General features: G+C 35.0%; 1 protein-coding gene across 1 annotated transcript in view; it reads right to left on the reverse strand.

The window, feature by feature from the left end:
* Positions 1-6,084: 6,084 nt before the first annotated feature.
* LOC134527574 (uncharacterized) overlaps positions 6,085-20,306 on the reverse strand; it is a 196,811-nt gene continuing 182,589 nt past the window's right edge. Inside the window, exons 4-6 of the mRNA XM_063360370.1 lie at positions 19,606-19,759; positions 11,721-11,835; positions 6,085-7,502 (exon numbers count right to left, since the gene is read on the reverse strand). Of these exons, the coding sequence (XP_063216440.1) occupies positions 7,377-7,502; positions 11,721-11,835; positions 19,606-19,759 (395 nt within the window). The 3' untranslated portion in view covers positions 6,085-7,376. The remainder of the gene's footprint in view (positions 7,503-11,720; positions 11,836-19,605; positions 19,760-20,306) is intronic.

A 20,306-nucleotide genomic window follows, 5' to 3' on the forward strand; every position in this document is an offset into this window, starting at 1 on the left:
ATGTGGAAATGAAAATAGCAAGGGGTAGAAATTGATTTTTAGTGAAATCATATTGTATAAAATCAAACTTAAAAAAATAAAGTAAATAAATTTGTAACGATTCATAGATTGATCTTCAGAGAGAGAGAGAGAGAGAGAGAGAGAGAGAGAAAGAGACCTATTGAATGTCTATAAAATTAACTTTTTTATGACAGCAGATCTTCATGAAATAAATCATGAAATCATTCAACGATAAAAGCTGTTTATTTAACTAAGCGGACGGGTTCGCCCCAAGGAGAAAATTGACGCGGCGAGACCTCGTAGACATAGATAAATGACACACACTCACTATATGTGTGTCTATGAAACAAGATTTTTTTCTGCAATTTAAATTGTTATATACAAAAACGGTATTGAAAATTGAAACAAATATGGCAACACTACAAACTGTCAAGATCTTTATTTTTTTCTTACTCTCTACTGAGTTCCTTACAATAGCAAAACGTAACGTAATGGCTTGAAAGCTATTGCTCGGCAGACATAGAGGAATGACACTAACAGTTTGTATATCTATGACACACATTACATAAAATTAAGATATATTTTTTAACCCGTTTAAAAAAATTTTTTAGACAAAAGATAGCCTATGTCCATCCCCAGGATATAATCTATCTCCTTGCCAAATTTCATTACGATCCGTTCAGCCGTTCAGCCGGGAAAAGGTAACAAACAGACAGACAGACAGACAGACAGACAGAGATACTTTCGCATTTATAATATTAGTAAGGATTTTATTTTTACTTCTAAGGAGACATAACCGAAATATACCATATTGGTTTCAAAGGGTCTTGTCAAAAAAAAGGTATTATATAATTTAATATTCCAAATTTTCTTCTATATTTCACGAAAACGTATCATTAAAGTTCGACTTTGACATTTTACTCCTATCAGAGGAGAAGCATGTTGAGTATAAACAAATTTTAAAATCGCGCGAAAATAAATATTTACAAACAAACATTTTAATTTATTTGTATAATTTCGTTTTAGACACCATTTTGTTTGATTTGTTTTCCGTTTATATGGATTTTAACGGAAAACGAAGTATCCGAGAAAGTAAATGAAATGGTAAACGTGTGTATGCATGAAAATAACAGGTTTAGTTTATATGCAAATTAATATCCTAGTTAAATATTTAAAAGTATCGAAAAACTATTAATATACATTCACATTAAGCTATTGTTTGTATAGAGATCTCGAGTAAAGCCAAGATAAATATCTGTAACAATCTACCGCGCGGTCCTCTACGTACGATCATGTGAACCAGAATGCGCCAGACAAGTGAATCCATCAGACAGCGTGGTCGTACAACACGGTCAGACAGATCATACAGACGTGACTGCGCGGATGCGGCAGGGCCTTAATACAACCTGCCATGCGCAGCCTGATAACGGATTTATTTCATAAATCCATGCGAGCGTGGTAGCGACGATTAAGAGTGGTTCGAGGGTGCACTGAGTGTGGTGAGATTATTACGTCAGAGGGAATTATAACTAATCTGGCTGCCTAAAACAAGGAGAAATATCGTCTCGAATAAAAAAAACACATTGAATTTTTTTTAATTCGAAAGGGAAACACGGAATCGTGGTCGTTCCAAAATGACAAAGTGCACTGCAATTAATCAAATATCAAATTATTGCATGTGAGCCTCTAGATGGAATGCTGTGTGTGTGGATATCAGGAATTGATGCATGTGGAAAGCATGGGATCATTATCGATCTGATGATAAACACGGTAAGATTTTTGTTTGGAAGTTGTCAGTGAGCTACATATATTTAAAAAGAGATTAAAATAAACTATATGTTTTTAAAAGCTTGGTAATATCTTCTATGTGATAAGCTTAAATTTCGATGATATGGATTTTCCTACTCATTTTAATAATTGCATTTAGGCCTACTTATAGGTTTTGGTTGTGATATGTTTGAAAATTAAGTTTTGTAAATGTTAATTAATAATCATAATCTCTTAACTAGCTGACCCGTGCGAATAATTAGCATTTTATCTGTATAAGTCTGCAATAATTGGTAATATAATAATGGTAAAATAAAAAAGTGCAAGTCATTTTTAATTAAAGGATATTGTAAATCAATTAAAAATCAGACATGGGCTTTTTTAAATGCTTTACTTTACAAAATTTCTTTCAAAACAATAGTAGAAGCTATAATGTGATCTTTTAAGTTTTGGCCGTTTATGTTTTTAACACAAACATGAATGTCACTGAATCTACGAACTTATGAAACAGTCACGTATAACTGTCCATGTGAAAAACCAGATTCTGGTAAATATAATCCTTCCCTTCGAAGCGTCTAACCTTGTGCTTTATAAATGGTCATAGTGAAGGCTACTTTTGTTTGGAAATGTTTTCTCATCATTTGGAAAAGCATGGCTGGATCAAGAGGTTTGAGGCAAAGATTGTTTGAGGTTATTACGGGGTATGAGCACAATTTTATTGGAGTAACTTAAATGAATTTGTCAGTGTTAATTAACTCACTTAAGTGAGTTATCACTAATGTTACTCCATGAATAAATTCCTGATTAGCGTTTATATTTCTAATTCAAATAATAATAGCATTTTTCTTTAAAAGAAACTTCTTCTTGACAACATTTTCATAAATTTTGAGAGAAAAAAAATAAAACAGTAGATCAATGTTATTGAGGTTAGGAGAAGTATAACGTTACGTTACAAAAGCTGTGAAGTTATTTAAAAGGTTAAATCAATTAAGTAAAAAATTAAGTTATAAAAGTATATGATACTTACGTGTGATAAGAAACGATTAAATTCGGTTTATTTTCGTGATAGACTAGCTTGCGTAAAGAATCTAAAAACAAATCCAACATCTGTCGTGCATGTTTGTTAAACGGAAACGCCCTCTTTAAATTTCTCTGCCTTTATGACAAAAAAAAAATACATTTATAAAAATGTTTTTTAAATATTTTTTTGTATCGAAAACATTAATGTTCAACTACTTTTTATTTTTCATCATAATCATTAATTTTGTTGAAGTATTAAGGTAGATATGGCGTGTAAAAGTAAATTTAAAATATTTATTAACAAAAAAATAATATTTTGGTTGTATTTTTATTTCTGTCATTAGCGGTTAACTTTATCTTGAAAATTATGTTTCAATCATAAATTTTGTTGAGCTATTACGAAATATATGACGTACCGACAAAAATACACACTTGAGAAATTATATATATATATATGTAAATAATGTATATATATACATACACACATTATTAACATGGATGGATGTGGCGCGGTGGTAAGACATTGAACTGGCATTTCTAGAATAAACCTGTTTCAAAACCAGTCCGGCTCTCCCAATATCGGCTTTCCAGTGGTTTCCGGAAACCACTCAGGGGAAATTTTTGGATGGTTCCTTTCTATAGTCAATGGCATATTCATTTACCAACATGCGACTAGGTGTAAGAAAATAATGTTTTTTTTCCTACAAACTGCGCAAACTGATTAACGAACTCGATGCTTACTTCACAACCAAGCTTAAACACAATGTCACACAAATTTAATGTTATATTTTAAGCTAGAGTCTGATATAAATAGTTTAACCCTAAGTGTTTCGATATCACCACACATAATTTTATTAGTAACATAATTTTATTAGTAAAATATTTTTTGTGAAAGGCTCCCTTGAGAATAGGTACACTAAATCTGAGCACGAAATGAATTTTAATGACAAAGTTTAATTTTGTAATACTATCCCATTTCAGCGCCTCGTGTAAACGAGCCTTCCAGCCATCAATACCTAATGTCTTGCTGTCGGGGGGGGGGGGGGGGGGGTGGGAGGGGGGCCCTCCTCAAGTTCGCAGAACGCTGTTCACATGTGTGGTACTGTTCACATGTGTGGCTTTTAAGATATTTTGTGTAACCCGAACAGGGAATGAGAATTTTTTTTTAATAAATTGTACTTAGCACACTTCTCATATACCTTCTTTTTTTCTAATTCATAAAAGAAAGCGGTATAAACCCTGACACTTAAGGTTCATTCTCATGACCTTCTTTATACTACCTAAGTGCAGATTGTCTACCATTACCCAAGCTACAACCATACTATTGATAACAATCCAAATCATATCAAACATGCTATACTTTTGGGAAAATAATTCTTTGAACGGCTTATGCAGCAACAATATTTAATCGGGTAATTTTGATTATTCATTCTGCAAAAAAATACTTTAATAACTTAGCAAATTATTTGCTTTTGTTGACCTTATTTTCGAAGACCGTACTAAGTTAGCAAATTATTTTTTTTACAGTATGGCTAGTCAAATTTACAGGATTAAAATTTTTTTTGCCGCATAAGTGTTGCAATGGCATTTAGGTCGAAAACTATGACGCTTTTGAATTTTTTAAAAATTTATAACTGTAATTTACTGGTCTATCAACTGTTTTCGGCTTGCCGTTGAGTTGTGGGGCATTCTATATATGAAGAGTTAACATGCTATTACAGCTACTTATTTAAAATCTAAATCGTGAAAGAAACCTTTAGGAACCTAATTTAGCCATTGTTTCTATTCAGGACCGTAGTTTAGTCATTAGTTCTACTTAAGGCCCTAAGTGATGGAACCAAAACTGTCATCAGTTACTTAAAAAATCCAGTTTTATTATTAATTAATAACTAGCGACCCACCCCGACTTCATACGGATGCAATGCTGATACTAAATATACTACAGAATGTCTTTATATACAACGTTCACAGCTTTTTGGTCATTAGACAATACAAACATGTTTTCTTTAGAGGTTAGGCTACTCTTGAAAGAGCGACATATAATTGGCCATGTAAAAACACGCAACGCTCAAATATAAGCCTGCAACGTTGAAAGTTTGACCCTGCGATTTATTAACGGTCATTGAAAAAGATATCTTTACCGGAAATGGTAGGCGTTTAAATTGGAACGGTAAAACAGAATTATTTATAGGCACGCGCCGCCGGCTCCCCGGCCGGTACCGCCGCAACCGCCATGTCCCTGCATTTTAAATCTGTAATATCTTCGAATATATTCATTTAAATTACATGCTGTAAAGGGCCATATTGATCTATATTAAATGCACAATGTATTTAAGGTACTTAATTGGATAAGGATTAATGCTGTATTGCTTAAAATCGCTTCGTAAATAAGCCATTATTTCTCGTTAAAAGTAAAGGATAAAAAATGGTTATTGTGGGTTATCCCTAAGAGATAGACATATACCTAGGGATAGGAAAAATTCGCGGGTTCATTTCGCGACAGGCTAAAATACAAATAGTTACACCTCAGTGCTGCCTCTGCTATTGGCTCACAACTTACCTGGATGACTCTGGGCCAATTAGAAACGCCCGACCAAAGCTTTATCGAATCACAGGCTGCTACGTTGGGACGTCTCACAAGACGGCAGCTAATGGGTGGGTGGCATTTGACCGAGTGTACGCAGAACTATGGAGTTCATCCTGCAGGTCATTGAACCCGCGAATTTTATCCCTACATATACCATCGCGGACTTTTTTGTAGACCTTTTTAAGGTGTACAATACTGTAGTACATTATTTTTATCTATCTCGTAGGATTCAGCCAGCGTTTGCAATGTAAGCGCAAAAAAATGTGTTTATTTATGACATCACATTAGAAACCTCTAAAATTATCAGTGTTTCTCTACTAAATTATGCATTTATTATACATATAAACCTTTCTCTTGAATAATTCTATCTATTAAAAAATCGTATCAAAATCCGTTGCGTAGTTTTAATGATCTAAGCATACATAGGGACAGACAGACAGCGGGAAGCGACTTGGTTTTATACTTTGTAGTGATTAAGTTAACAATAATTCAGAATTATAGTAAATGTATTTTTTTTAATTTTCTATTCGGAAATAAAACAATCTTAAACATCCAAACCTTTGATATAATTGATAAAAAAACCTTTATTATCTTTAATTCACTTTTAAAACACGTAATTTACTAACGTATTGGCGCTTATGTTACTTACATAATTATATATTTTACTATTGATGTTAATTTAGGATTGGTTTAAAATAAATTTGACACAGTATTCACACAACAGCATTATAATTCTTTCTTAGTGTTTAAACATGTATAGAATACATAAAAGTATCAATACTAAACAAACTTATAGTGCATTTCAGCTAATGTAAACACGTCTATCTATAGCTAAACGTTTTCGTTCAGCCAAGAAAGTGTGTAAGTATGAAATTATTTACTTAACACGTTGACAGTTGGAACATATCTAAGACAGGCTACGTGTAAATAGAATTTTGTACAGCTATGGACAAAAATCACTTTTACAAAATGTTCCCATCATATGGAGTTCATTTTAAGAATCAACAGGCTTTAGACTTTATTTAATCTTCCTTTCTGGAATCACCACACTTCTTACAAATTTACATATTATTTAACACTATTTTGGTTTGAACTAAATTTACTAATATAAATGTTATGTGTAATTAGTTGTCAGTATATTTTTATGTACAAGTACATGATTAGGTAAGACACTGCATTTTAAAATTCTGTGTCCATAAAAGTTCGTTACAGATTTTCGACTACATAGTTCAAGCGTCCTCATAAGAGAAGTTGACTTTCTTCTTTCAGTATGAACTGCACGTAGAATATGGTAAGGGAAGTGGTAAAACGCCGGGGGGAAGGAGGTGCTTATATTTAAGGCGAGGTTTCACTCACCTATAGCCAGCCTGACATAAAATTATCTTTACGTGTGAATAAATGAAGAGAATTGCTCAAAGAGATACTGCCACACTGCAACAGACACGAAAAAATTACATATTTTGCTTTGCGGAATTTGATGCAGAGTTTTGATTTGTACACAAAAACCACGTTGTCCTCGGGATCGTTCCTACTGACTGATTTTTTTTTTCCATTCTACAAGCCACTATTTACACTCGCAGTTTTACGCAGGTGTGTATTTTCAGTGTGAGATCCGCAAACACAAACCACCTAAAAGTGCTAACAGAAGGGAAAAATGCTGCCAGAAAACATTAAAACTTAATTTTTATTCCTCGGGTGGTGGTTCGTTCACCGAGACACCGACGAAGGAAGAACAGTAAAACTCAAGTGACTGGAAACTGTCCATCGAGTTCTGTGTCGCACGCTTGGAAAAAAACTCTTACGTGCTCTGGGAAGGGAAAGAGTGTCGACAGCACTTTCGTCCGATCGCGCACTGCCGCTCCAAGCACCTGCTGGTTCTTCTGCCTGATTGGGACGTGAGATTCGCGGTGATCAACGTCGTCCGGCGAAGCCACGTTTTCTCGAGATGCTCGAGGGGTTCGCCGTCGGTGGTCCGCGGACGGCCCGGGTCGCTGGACTGCTCTCAAGTGCGTTGTTCGTTGCGGGCGGTGAGGACGAGGAGGAGGAACACCGCCACGGAACTCCTCGAAGCCATCGCGCTATCCCCGGCGCACTTCTGGGACCCTGGCACGTACCTCTCGCAGTGTACCTGAAACACACACCATGTTTGTTTGTTTCAACACTCATGGTACACAGTAGCGTAGCCAGGATTTGTGTATGGAGGGGGGGGGGGGGGTTAAGAAGCATGGTCCCTCCCCCCTATTAAAGCGGGGTGTCCGGGGGTCCTCCCCCGGAAAAAATTTTGATTTTAAGGTTTAAAATAGTGCTATTTGAGCAGTTTTCGGTACTTAACTTTAAATATTGTAGGTAATGGTAAAAATATTATTAATGTTTTAATAAAATAATTGTTTGAGTGATGAAGTAAGAAATTAATTAAAGATATTTTAATCAATCCAAGTGCCTTGTCTACGTCCACTCAAAATCATAAATCATGCTCGAAGCTCAACAATTCAAAAAAAAAAAAAAAGGAATAAAATGGTTGGGTTTCGGCAGAACAAGCCTATTCCTGGACACAATTACTTTAGCTTGAAGAGTTACTCAGTCACCACCTGCTTATAATTACCGCGCTGGTTAAATACAGTAGGTGTAAGATATTTGAAAACTTGGGACCCGTCACGGCGTCACAACCTTATAGCTTCTACTCGTGACAGGGGTAGGGGAAGGGAAGGAGAATCGGTAGGGCTCGCTTACTCTTCCCCTCCAGTGCAGTGGCAGGTGATAGCAGTAAGACACCCAGGCTTTTAGCTAACCTGCTTTCAGATAAGAAAAAAAAATAGGGGCTAAGGTGGGGGGGTTAGAACCCCTAAAACCTCCCCCCCCCTCCCTGGCTGCGCCCCTGATGGTACATTCGTTAAGGGGCCCGCCTTGTCAGGGGTGTATCTGTGTTAGTTGAGGCGGGATGATAAGTGTTCTTTAATAGAATCGAATTTCAATGATTAAATGCTTTGAATTGTAACGAATTTAATCAAAGTAAAGAACTGAAATCTGTGTAAATGTTACCCAATTGAACATATTAATGTGAAATAACCGAAATAATCTTAAACGATACAAATAGAAATGAAATACATCCACATGTACCGAAATGTTTCGGAAACCTAACACAACAAACAAAAACACTTGATACAATACAAATTAAATGATTTGTACCCAAATGTAATTAAATACGTAAAATGTCACCTCTAAGCGCAAGGCTCTGAACTGGCGCGCAGTCTTCTTATCGTCACAGGATAACTCTGAAATTCGAGCGGTGACTGTTAAGTTATATGGCAGGTAAATGAAGATAAAGGTGTAATGAAAGTGCCTTAAAGCACTTTCAAGAATCTATACCGGTTGTTTTACGCCTAAAATTGACTCTGAAAACATGTGTTTTGGCCATTTTAACTCTTCTAAAAATACAGTTTAAAAACTTAAACCGATATCAAAAGTACTTTTCGGCCCTCAGCGAAATCTGAAATCCTTTTCGTAAACAGATACCCCTCGGATATTTTGAGAAGTTTTGAAATCGCGTTGTTTTTCCTGAAGCTCTGCACACCGTATGTGTGCTCGTGTAGGCGGGAGCCTTAAGGCTCGTTCTCACAACGCCATCTTATGTTCTGCGTTTTTTTTGTCACTATTTTTTTTAACATAATCTAATCTTTAAAAGTCGAATTTAACCTGCTTCTAATCGTCGTGTCGATTTGAACCTTTGAAAGTAAGTATATGTAAATACGGATGATATTACAATAATTTCGTGACTATAACCTAAAGAGAGTGCTTGAGATTCTCTCTTAATATTTTTCATTTTCATAAAGACTCCATCCTAACGAATATTCATTAGTGATAGAAAATTTAGGATAGCTGATATCATGCACCCCATGATTCTTTTATTTAAAAGTAATTGTTTTGTTTATTACTTGATTTTTATTTCAAGCTTACTAAAAAAATTACGATAATATAGAGTTGCTTTTCATTCTGTCTCTGTTTAACAAATTAATAGGTTTATATATATAATATATATAACATTTTAGTTTATACAACACTGAAAGCGTGCTTTGTTTAAGTTTTGAAATAAAAATTTTTTAGACTTTTTTAATTTTTACGTTAATACAAATATTTTCATCATATGTTAATTTAGTGTAATGTTATGTGGCGTGCAATTCATCGTAATTATCATAATTTGAGCGCCCTTTTAAAACCACGATGTTACACGAAGTGAATATCTGTTGAAAATCTTGTGGTAAAACCACAAATGCTAGGAAATTGACGGGGAAAAAATCACGTGGCGTGTGAGAACGAATTTAAGGGGCGATAGAACGCAGCCAGACTAGCACAAGTCATCATACAATGTATGTTCGGAACACAACCGGTGGAGCGCTAGGATGCGCTCTCCAGCAAATAACGCAAGCGCGCTGTTCACAGCAGCCGTCGTCACCCGTGCTGTGGATCTCCCAAGAGGTGGTTGCGCGTGCGAACCAAGATAAGGCCTTCGTGCATCTCATGCTCGGGCTTGCGGACCGCAATGCGAGGAAGGCACAAAGATTGTGCCAGAGAAAATTCGACAACAAGACGCGTATGAAGCTCGAGTCAATATCGGCAGCCGCATATTCCAGCAGTTGTGTGATGGGGAGATTTTTGTATGAGGACGTTGTTGATTATAACAATTTCCTCAAATTCATCGGTGTACTGTCATTCCGTCTCTTTCTCTCTCTCTTCTTGCTTCTCACATCTCGTAACACAGCACGTATCGCCCTCTAACACTATACTGGTTGAGTTCCGAGCATTTATTGTATGGTGAGTTGTGCATTTTATGGCTGAGTTCTATAATCCCATGATAAATGTACCACGTATTTTCAAACATGCTGTACATTACTGTGAGTTGATAAGGTAATTTCATGCCAACTACGTATCTTGAGTCTTCCCTACCATGCACCTTTGTGGTATAAGTAGGCAAACAGATATATATATAAATATATAAATATATATATATATATATATATATATATATATATATATATTTGTGTGTGTGTTAAGCATTTTTTCGAACTCGGATGTTTTAACGTGCAAAACCAACTTTATTTTTTCAAATAAGTTTGGCGACAATGGTGATATGTAACAAAGAACGTATTTTTCTTTTAAATAAATGACAAAATATTTTTAAAATCATTAATTTAAATGTTAAGGCTTTTAAATGTTTACATTAAATGTTTTAAATTTTGTTCTTTATTTAAATACTATTATTCTATTTCAATTATCTGGTTTACGGGTTTCCACAAGCAAAACAGACATTGCTTTTCTAAGACCCGTAGAAATGTCGATCTTTGAATTTGCTGTAAATATGTGGTGATTTCAGCTTTAGTTATTTAATCATACTTGCATAAACTAACTTCTGAATATTATTTAAGTTTTTATATAAATATTAAATTCAAACCAAACAGTCTGGCACACACGTATTCAAATTTGGCAGAAAAGTTGAAAACGTTGATATTGTCTCAATAGTGTAACGCGAAATATAAATTAAAATAAACTATCTCAAAGTTGTCTACATCAGAAAAAAAATAGATGACATGTTAGTAAATATAGTCATTGTATTATTTCATAGTTTTATTTGTTGTAGCTCATTATAAAAAATGTTAGGTATTTTTAAAAATAATATCAAAGAACATGATCATCAGGGGAAAAATATGGATTTCAGTAGTGCTTTAAAAACATATCACTTATTTTGATTTAACCATGACGTGTCCTCGTCAAATTTTTAAGTTTAAGAGAACATTGTTCATTTTTTACCACTCTTAGAACACCGCTTCCATGACTTGATGTAAGCTTTTGGACATACGGCATTGCTAAGCACATATATGTTTGTTTTGGAAAACTATTGCGTTTGATTCGTCTTTTCGTTTTGTCGTGCTTTTGTCTTCTTTCAACTGTTGTGCTGAATTTTTTTGGGTTCAATATTTTTGTGCTGTCATCATTTGAGGTTTTTTTTGTTCTCTTAGTCCATTTTTCTTTGTTTTTCTTTGTTTGTTGACCATATTCCTGTAATGGAATATTATGTGGTGTTTATATCCTGTTGACAACAGCCATTTTTTTCTTAATTTGTGTTTTTTGTCTTTTGTTTTTTTTTGTAGTTTTCGTCTACAGACATACATGTGCTTAGCAATGGCGTATGTCCAAAAGCTTACATCAAGTCATGCACTCCCATTGCACAAATCTTTCAAAGATAATACCGCTTCCATGTTTCGCTAGAGAATAATGCCAGACCGGATAAAATTTCCGCACTACCTTACGAAACAAAGTACCTATGTCTTAAAGCCATGGATCGCACATTCACCTGAATTAAAGACGCTGACATCTTGTCCAGGAAATGACTCGTGAAGTTAGCTGCCTCGTCGCCACACGTCAACTGAACCACAGCTTGCGAACACTGGAGAAATTCCTGGAAAGAACTGGAAAATATATCAGTTACAGTAACGTTTTTAAGAAATAATTGCATTCAGTTTAAAATGAACATTGATTAAAATATTTAAGTGCAAAAAATGGTAAGGTAAAAAAAAATAGCTTTAGAACCTAATATGTTAATTTTACATATTGTGACCTTTTGACTTTATGATGCAGTTCGGATATCGGCAGAGAGATTTATTTTTAATAAATAAATTATTAACTTTTCAGTTTATCATAGTGTTAACCATTTAATGTTCTTCAACCGTCACACACACACTTTTATATATGTGTAAATGGCAGCTTGAACGTCTTACATTAGGCAAGTATACTGTATTGTCAGCACTTGGACCTGAAGCGGAAAGGACATATAGTTTGAATTTTCCTGCTGCCTATTCGCAAAAATAACCACATCAAAGGACGAAACCTCTCGTCTTACTAACATCTTCGAACTACAGCGATAAAATTATAGTTAAACGAATTCAAGTTCAACGTCTCGTCAAATTCTAGGTAACTGGAATCGATGAGGTGGGGATAACACGAGAATAGAGCACTTATGGTGAGATTAAGTGGGAGTAAACAGAAGTACTTCGAGAAAATTCACCAGTTCAACGCGACGTCCACCACTTTCCCCCACTTGAGCGAAAAATTGCAAGCTAGACCTCGCCGGCAATCAAACACGAATCTCCATGTTTCGAGTCCATGTGATACAACCACAAATTATTATTTACTAGCTGCAGTACCCGGTTTTGCCCGGGCTGAACACCGGGTGATATATTGTCCTTGAATTACAGAAAAATGGATAGCGATATGTCCAGTGTGTTGGACATTAAGAAATGACACATATTTACTGTTTGTGTATCTGTGACTTATGATTTTCTGTTTACCCATGGCGATCGGTTGAAAGGTTTAGAAGTTGATGCGCTACAGCGCCATCTAGCGGTGAGTTACAAAAAAATGGATAGCATAAAAACCTTCTTCATGATAAAAACATTCGATGTGCCAACTTTCATGGCGATCGGTCAAACGGTGTAAGAGTTTATCGACGTCATATATGCCAACATCCAATTATATATATTCTTATATTTCGAAATTTTGGAGCTTTCACTTTTGTGGAAAGTGGATGTTCAGGACCTCGATGGTTTGGAACAACTCCATCTCGAAAGAAATGATATTTGAAATTCCTGAAATTTTCGAGATTCTGGGGCTTTGTCCCCAGAGGGGTAGGGGTGATTTTGAGGAACCTGAATGGCAGGGAAATACTAAAAATCGAAAGAGAATGATTTTTGAAATTTTCTAAATTTTGGGGCTTTGACCCCTGTGAAGGGGGGGGGGGAGATTATAAGGACCCCGAATTGCTCCTAAACACTCCAAATCGGAAGATAATAGGTTTTCGAAATTTTGGGAAATTTTTTTATTATTGGGTCTTTGACTCCTAGTGGGGGGAGGGTAGTATGAGGACCCCGAATGGCTCGGAAACACTCCAAATAGTAAAAAAGTATACTTAAATTTAAGAAATTTTTCGTAATTTTGGGGTATTGCACTCCCCCCCTCCCTCAAAATTGGGTAGGAAGTCGACTTTGGGTAAAAGTTCCACCATGCCCCGGACACTTTAGTTCGTAATGACTTAATTTTAATACAATTTCCTCCAATTTATCGACATTTTGTGGCTTTCACGTTTGTTGAAGGGGGGGGGGGGGGGGTGTAGGTTCAGGACCTGGAATGTTTCGGAACACTCCATCTCGAAACAAATGATATTTGAAATTCCTAAAATTATGGAAATTTTGGGGCTTTTTCCCAGAGGGTGGCGGGGGGTTCGAGGACCCTGAATGGCTCGAAAACACTTAAAATCGAAAGAGAAAGATTTTTAAAATTTTTTAAACTTTCGAAATTTTGGGGCTTTAACCACCTGAGGGGGGGGGGTGTTGATGTTGAGGACTCCGAATTGCTCGGAAACACTCCAAATCGAAAGAGATATAAAGGAATATAAGAATGTAGGCATTTACTGTACTCCTATCTACCATAATAACAATATTGACAAATAGAAAGCTTATTACCTACCTATGAATAATTATCTAAATTAATTAATAAATAACTGTATGTTTAAGAATTTACGTACATACATCATATTAAACTTCAAACTATACACACCAAAAAAACTAAGGGTGTTTTTGAAACAATTTTTTATTTGTCATAATGTTTAAAACATTTGTAGGATTTGTTTATATGTAAAACTGTGGTGGCAATATTCCGCTTATCCAAAGGAGTATAGAAATTAATAGAGATATCACTCCCTGAACACACCGCAAATCTTTGAATTAAGTAAAAAAAAAGTCCAAAATAAAACAAAAAGTATAAATAACAACTAATTTGTCAAAAAAATTTATTCAACTGGAATGACAATGTTAACATCCACCTGAAATTTAATAGAAGTAGGTAGGTAATAATAATATATATATATAAGAAAATAAATGAAATTAAAACATACATAAATAAAATTATCTCACACTTAACCAAACATAATGTTTTATATGAAATAAAGGAAGATGGCAATTACACGTAACTATTCTAATTAATAAAAAAAAATCAACCTACCTGAAATAGTAAAATTCAAAATTTTCAACAATATATTACATAATTGATAAATATTTCTGGTCTTCGGTCTCAGTAGCCCTAAGACTCTTGATGCTCAGCAGATAAATTATAAACACTAAAACAAACTCCTTGCAAATAAGTAAGTACTGTAAAAAAAATAACAAAATTGACAATAGAAAAAATAAGTAGGCCCTGCCAACCTATAAATAAATTTCGAAGAAATTTATAACTTTAAGAATTTATATACCTACAATATATTAAACTTGAAACTATCCACACAATAAAAACCTAAGAATGTTAGTGTAAATAATTTTTTTTATTTGTAATAATACCTAAAATACGTATGTTTCCAAAATGAAACAAAGTATAAATAATGACCAAATTGACAAAAAAAAATTGTACAACTCGAATGACATTGAAAACATACACGTGAAATTTAAAAGAATTATGAGTGCCCTAGGTAGAGAGAAAAAATATATATAGAAGAAATTAAATTTAAAAAATGTGTGCGTGTACTTAGGTACGCGCATGAGAAGTTATACTTATTTGGCATAATTAAAAAATAGTTTTTAATTGCATGCAAAAATATTGCGTGGAGTCCCTCCACGCGGAAGAAGTGAAACTTCGTAATGTGGAAATGAAATAGGAAGGGGTAGAAATTTATTTTTAGTGAAATCATTTTGTATCAAATAAAACTAAAAAAAAATAAAGGGAATAAATTTGTAACGATTCATAGATTTATCTTCAGAGAGAGAGAGAGAGAGAGAGAGAGAGAGAGACCTATTGAATGTATATAAAACTTACTTTTTTATGAGAGCAGATTTTCATGAAATAAATCATGAAATCATTCAACGATAAAAGTTGTTTATTTAATCAAGCGGACGGGTTCGCCCGAAGGAGAAAATTGACGCGGCGAGACCTCGTGGACATAGAGAAATGACACACACTCACTATTTATGTGTTTATGAAACATGATTTTTTTTTCTGCAATTTAAATTGTAATATACAAAAACGGTATTGAAAATTGAAACAAATATGGTGACACTACAAACTGTCAAGATCTTTATTTTTTTCTTACTCTCTACTTAGTTCCTTACAATAGAAAAACGTAACGTAATGGCTTGAAAGCTATTGCTCGGCAGGCATAGAGGAATGACACTAACAGTTTGTATATCTATGACACACATTACATAAAATTAAGATATATTTTTTTAACCCGTTTAAAATTTATTTATTTTTTAGATAAAAGATAGCCTATGTCCATCCCCAGGATATAATCTATCTCCTTGCCAAATTTCATAACGATCCGTTCAGCCGTTCAGCCGGGAAAAGGCAACAAACAAACAGACATACAGACAGACAGACAGACAGAGTTACTTTCGCATTTATAATATTAGTATTGATAATGTTTTGATACTTCACAAACGAGATGAATATTTCCTATTGACTGACTTGATTTTTTCAAATAAATTTGATTTATTAGATAGTTTTGTTAACTTAGATATGTTTGTGACCAACAACATATTACCTTCACCAAAATATTGCATTATTATATTTTTTTCATAATTTTAGGTGGAATATATCACTCTTCTTTTCCTCCTCTTACTCCACACCTCTTTATGCATTAATTCGGACAGGAATATGAATGTTTTTAATCTCGGGTAGGGTGTCACTTCAGCTGAGGATACGACACCGCTTAAAATTAGTAAACTATGGAAGCTACAGAGTTGAAGTAAATATATCTTAGTTGAGCATACTTTGCTCGTGGTTGTTACGTATGATCCACATGATTAACATTTTCAGTGATGACGTATTGAGCGTTGGTGGGAAGCGCAACGAATTGAAGTAAGCGAGAGCTGTAACTCCGAGAGTAACAGACCGAATTGCATGAATTAATCTTTAAGCGTCAACTTAAAAAAAAAAGTGTGTGCGTGGAGTCCCCGTGAGACGGAAGTGAAACGTCATGATTATTAGTTATAGATAGAGATAAATTATTTACATTTCCATTCACACTATTCACATAAAAAAGAATGATACTTATAAAATTAACTGGCAGACCCGGCCACGCGTTGCTGTGGCTGAGTGATTTAGAAAGGATTTAAAAGACAAAATTTAACACAGATTAACATAACGTTTTAAATTCTATTTTATTATCAAATACTCTGATTACCTTTACTTATGATAAATCACAGTTCATTTTATTAATAAATACTCTTGATTTGTTCTAACTATAATAGAAAATATATATCAATAATTGTAAACACGTGAGAATAAAATCAAAAATAATACAAACAAGCGAGGTTAGGTAGTACATTGATCAAAGAAAATGTGCACAACATGGAGAAAAAAAAAATTTGAATTGAAACATAGCTCCATCTATGAGATATTTATGTCAGACAGTATAACAGTTGTCTGTAAAAACTGATTTAAGGCGCCATCTGTTTGAGACTTATGAAACTTACGATTAATAACACCAATCAACATTGATAATCAGTTTATTATTAATTATAAATTATAAAGACTATTTATCGAAAAAAAACTATCTTATCTCTCAAGTTGGAAAAAATTACACTTAAATGCCAATTTTCATCGAAATCGGTTGACTTAATGAAGAGTTCATTGGAAACAAACATCAGGACACTGGATTTATATATATTAAGATTGCACAAATCAATACATCTTTTTCGCTCGAATAAATAAAGTGTAGATACTTCAAACAAAAATAAATAAATATGGTTGACTTGATGTAAGCTTTTGGACATACGCCATTGCTAAGGTGACAGTGATGTGCGGCAATTCTTTCACTCAATAGCTTTTGGCTGGCTTTCCGGGTTATTTGTTGAGCCTGTTTGCCGTTGACCGGGGATTTGATTGTTGCTTAGCAATGGCGTATGTCCAAAAGCTTACATCAAGCCATGCATTCCCATTGCACAAATCTTTCAAAGATAATATAAATATGGTTGCTTCAATCGTTAGCCGTTACGAAAAATGAGGCGTAGACAAACACGTGCAGCGTTACAAGCATTCCGTCACATTAATGCTGCGTCATTTCTACCTCTCCCCTACCGTCTCCCCTTCTGGCGGTTACAACTAGCATATATCATGCTCAGAGACCGGAAAAATTCGCGGATTAATTTCACGATATGATAGAATCCAAACAACTGTACCTTTATATTTCTTCTCTGATTGGCTCACAGTTTATCTGAAGGACTTTGAGCCAATGAAAAACCTTTAACCAAAAAGTATCGAATCGCAAGCGTCCCAGTTGACACGTTTCACGAGTCGGTAACCAATGAGCAAGTGGCATTTGCCTGAGTATGTAGGGGATTGTGGAGTCTATCCTAGAGGTCATCCAAAGCGCGAATTTTTCCAGTCTCTAATCATGCTACGCTCCATGGCCGTCTTCCCATTCGACCGCTAGTGCATGCGTTCGAGTCGCGTCACCGCTAACGCACTCTCCTACTCTACCGGCTCCCCTACCACGTACCTAACTATTTCCGTCATGCGATCGGAATTTTCGTAACGCTCGAAAATTGTAGTCTCCCTCATCAAAGAAGATTCCGTTTTAAAAAAAAAAATTGGTTGTCAGTAAAGTCGGTTTACGGACAATAGTTTAACGTGACAACGTCATAACAAAACATTGATGACATGATTGCATACTTTTATGAATAAAATTGAAGCATTTTTATTGAATTATAACTATTTTGTATGGATACAAATGAGTGAAATTAAATCTACAATTTAATTGATGAATTTACTTTTATTTGCACTCATTAAATCAAATATGTTTATTACTTTAACGAAGAGATTATTTTAACTATAACTTTTATACATGTTTTCTATTTGACTTCTTCCAATCTGTGTTATTCTGTTAAGGATAGGACGATGATAGGAAAAGTATGAAACGAATAGGAGTGTTTCAAGGATGATGTGAAGGAAAATGGCTTACCCAACACCAATATGCAGTCAAAAATAATATATTTGCGCCACGGACTCTGCAGCAATGCTAGGAGGAACGGGTTAGCAAAGAGCAATGAAAATGTTACATTGAAATTCCCATGAAAACAGAATTACGCCACGGACTCGGTCGCAATGCTAGGAGGTTCAGGTTAGCAAAGAGCAATAAAAATGAGCTTAAGGGGACACAGCGAAACGGGAAATGTGCGTACGGGACACTTTTTCGTGCGTGCATCCGGCGTTCATCGATTTATTAGACGTTGCCACGTCAAAAAATCGTATCAAGCGTTCTTAATTTCCTGGCAGCGTGTTCGGCTGGTTTTCAGAAGATTGTGGGTTCAATCAACCAACACCTACACCCCCAAAACTTATGGTGCACATTAGTGCAATGTGACAGAAACCTATTCATTTGTCTATCCATCACGGCGATATAGGTTATTTGGCGTCAAGCTGTTCGCAAGCACCTAACGCGCAAAATAATATAATAGGCCTATAATAAAAAAAGCCAGTCATGGGGACTTTCGACAGAAGTGAAAACTGAAAACTTTGATTTTAAATGTGCATTATTTCATTATTTCCACGTCAAATGTACGTAAGAAAATGATTTTGGTATTATATCTCTAGCATGTCGGTGACGCGAACCCATAGGTTTTGCCCCTACCAATAATAACTTTAAAATTAGAAGAAATTAAGTTTTATCATTGAAAAATAAAATAAACAAAATAAAAAACATAACCCTCAACTTAACTATCTACTAAAAAGTAGCCAATACTCGCAATATGTACCACACAATAAAACTAAAATTTCCTTGGAAAATAAAAACAAAATAAAAAACTTATAAATTTAAAATTAGAAAAAAATTAAGTTTTATCCCTGAAAAATCCAAAATCTATGAACTTAAATCCACAAATAATCAACATTCACTACGTAAATAGATAAACAAAAGAAAATCGCTGAACGCGGTCAATTTTACTTCACTTACTGTTACTACAGCATGTCGGTGACGCGAACTCACAAGATTTTACCCATCCATAAAGAGTTCAATATGCACAGGACATAGTCGTGTTAATAAAATGTATTAGTGTATATATGCGTATACATGTACATAGGCCGCTGCGCGTTGCCAGTCTGGCGCAACACGTCACTAGCACATGTTTTGTCCCTACCAAAAATCGCTCAAAGGGTGAAGAAGTTTTCACTTCAAAAATATATATATTTCCACTCACCAGCATAGTTTACGAAGTTGTTTCTCATTTTCCGAGTTTGTCAGGTTCATCTGTTGCTGTTGCTCCAGGGAATGGATTTTTTCCTGATAGGCTTTAGTGCACTTATCGTTCTCGGGTTCCACTTGATTCATGCATGGCGCATGCCTTAGGTATTCTGGAACATATCAAGAAAAACATCGCACGTTCACACATGTTGGCAGTCTGTATTCCCTTCGAATGCATGAGCTATCCTATACTACACCACGGGCGGTATTCCAAGACGTTCGGGTAAGGCAGCGAATAAGCACGACCGTAACCTAACTCGCGGGCCGTATTCCAGAACGTGTACAAACCGAATACCAGTAAGTAGAGTTCAGAAAAATTCGCGAATTCATTTCGTGACAAGATGAAATTCAAACACGTGTACAATTCTTCTGGTCCTGCTATTGGCTCGCAGTTTAACTGGAGTTCTCTGGGCCAATGAGAGACTATCGACCAAAGAAGCATTGAATCACAAGCTACCAGTGGAGACGCCTAACAAGTTAGCACCCAATGAACACGCGCGTCTGCTTGAGAAATGCAGAGGATAGCGGAGGCTATCCTAGAGGTCATTTAATCAGCGAATTTTTCCGGTCTCTACCAGTAAGGTAACAGATCGGCAACCATTTTAACAAACTCTGACCTTCTCTAACGGACGTTTCGCAACCGTCGATACAATTATA

This window comes from Bacillus rossius, chromosome 1, assembly GCF_032445375.1.
Source record: "Bacillus rossius redtenbacheri isolate Brsri chromosome 1, Brsri_v3, whole genome shotgun sequence".
NCBI lineage: Eukaryota > Metazoa > Arthropoda > Insecta > Phasmatodea > Bacillidae > Bacillus > Bacillus rossius.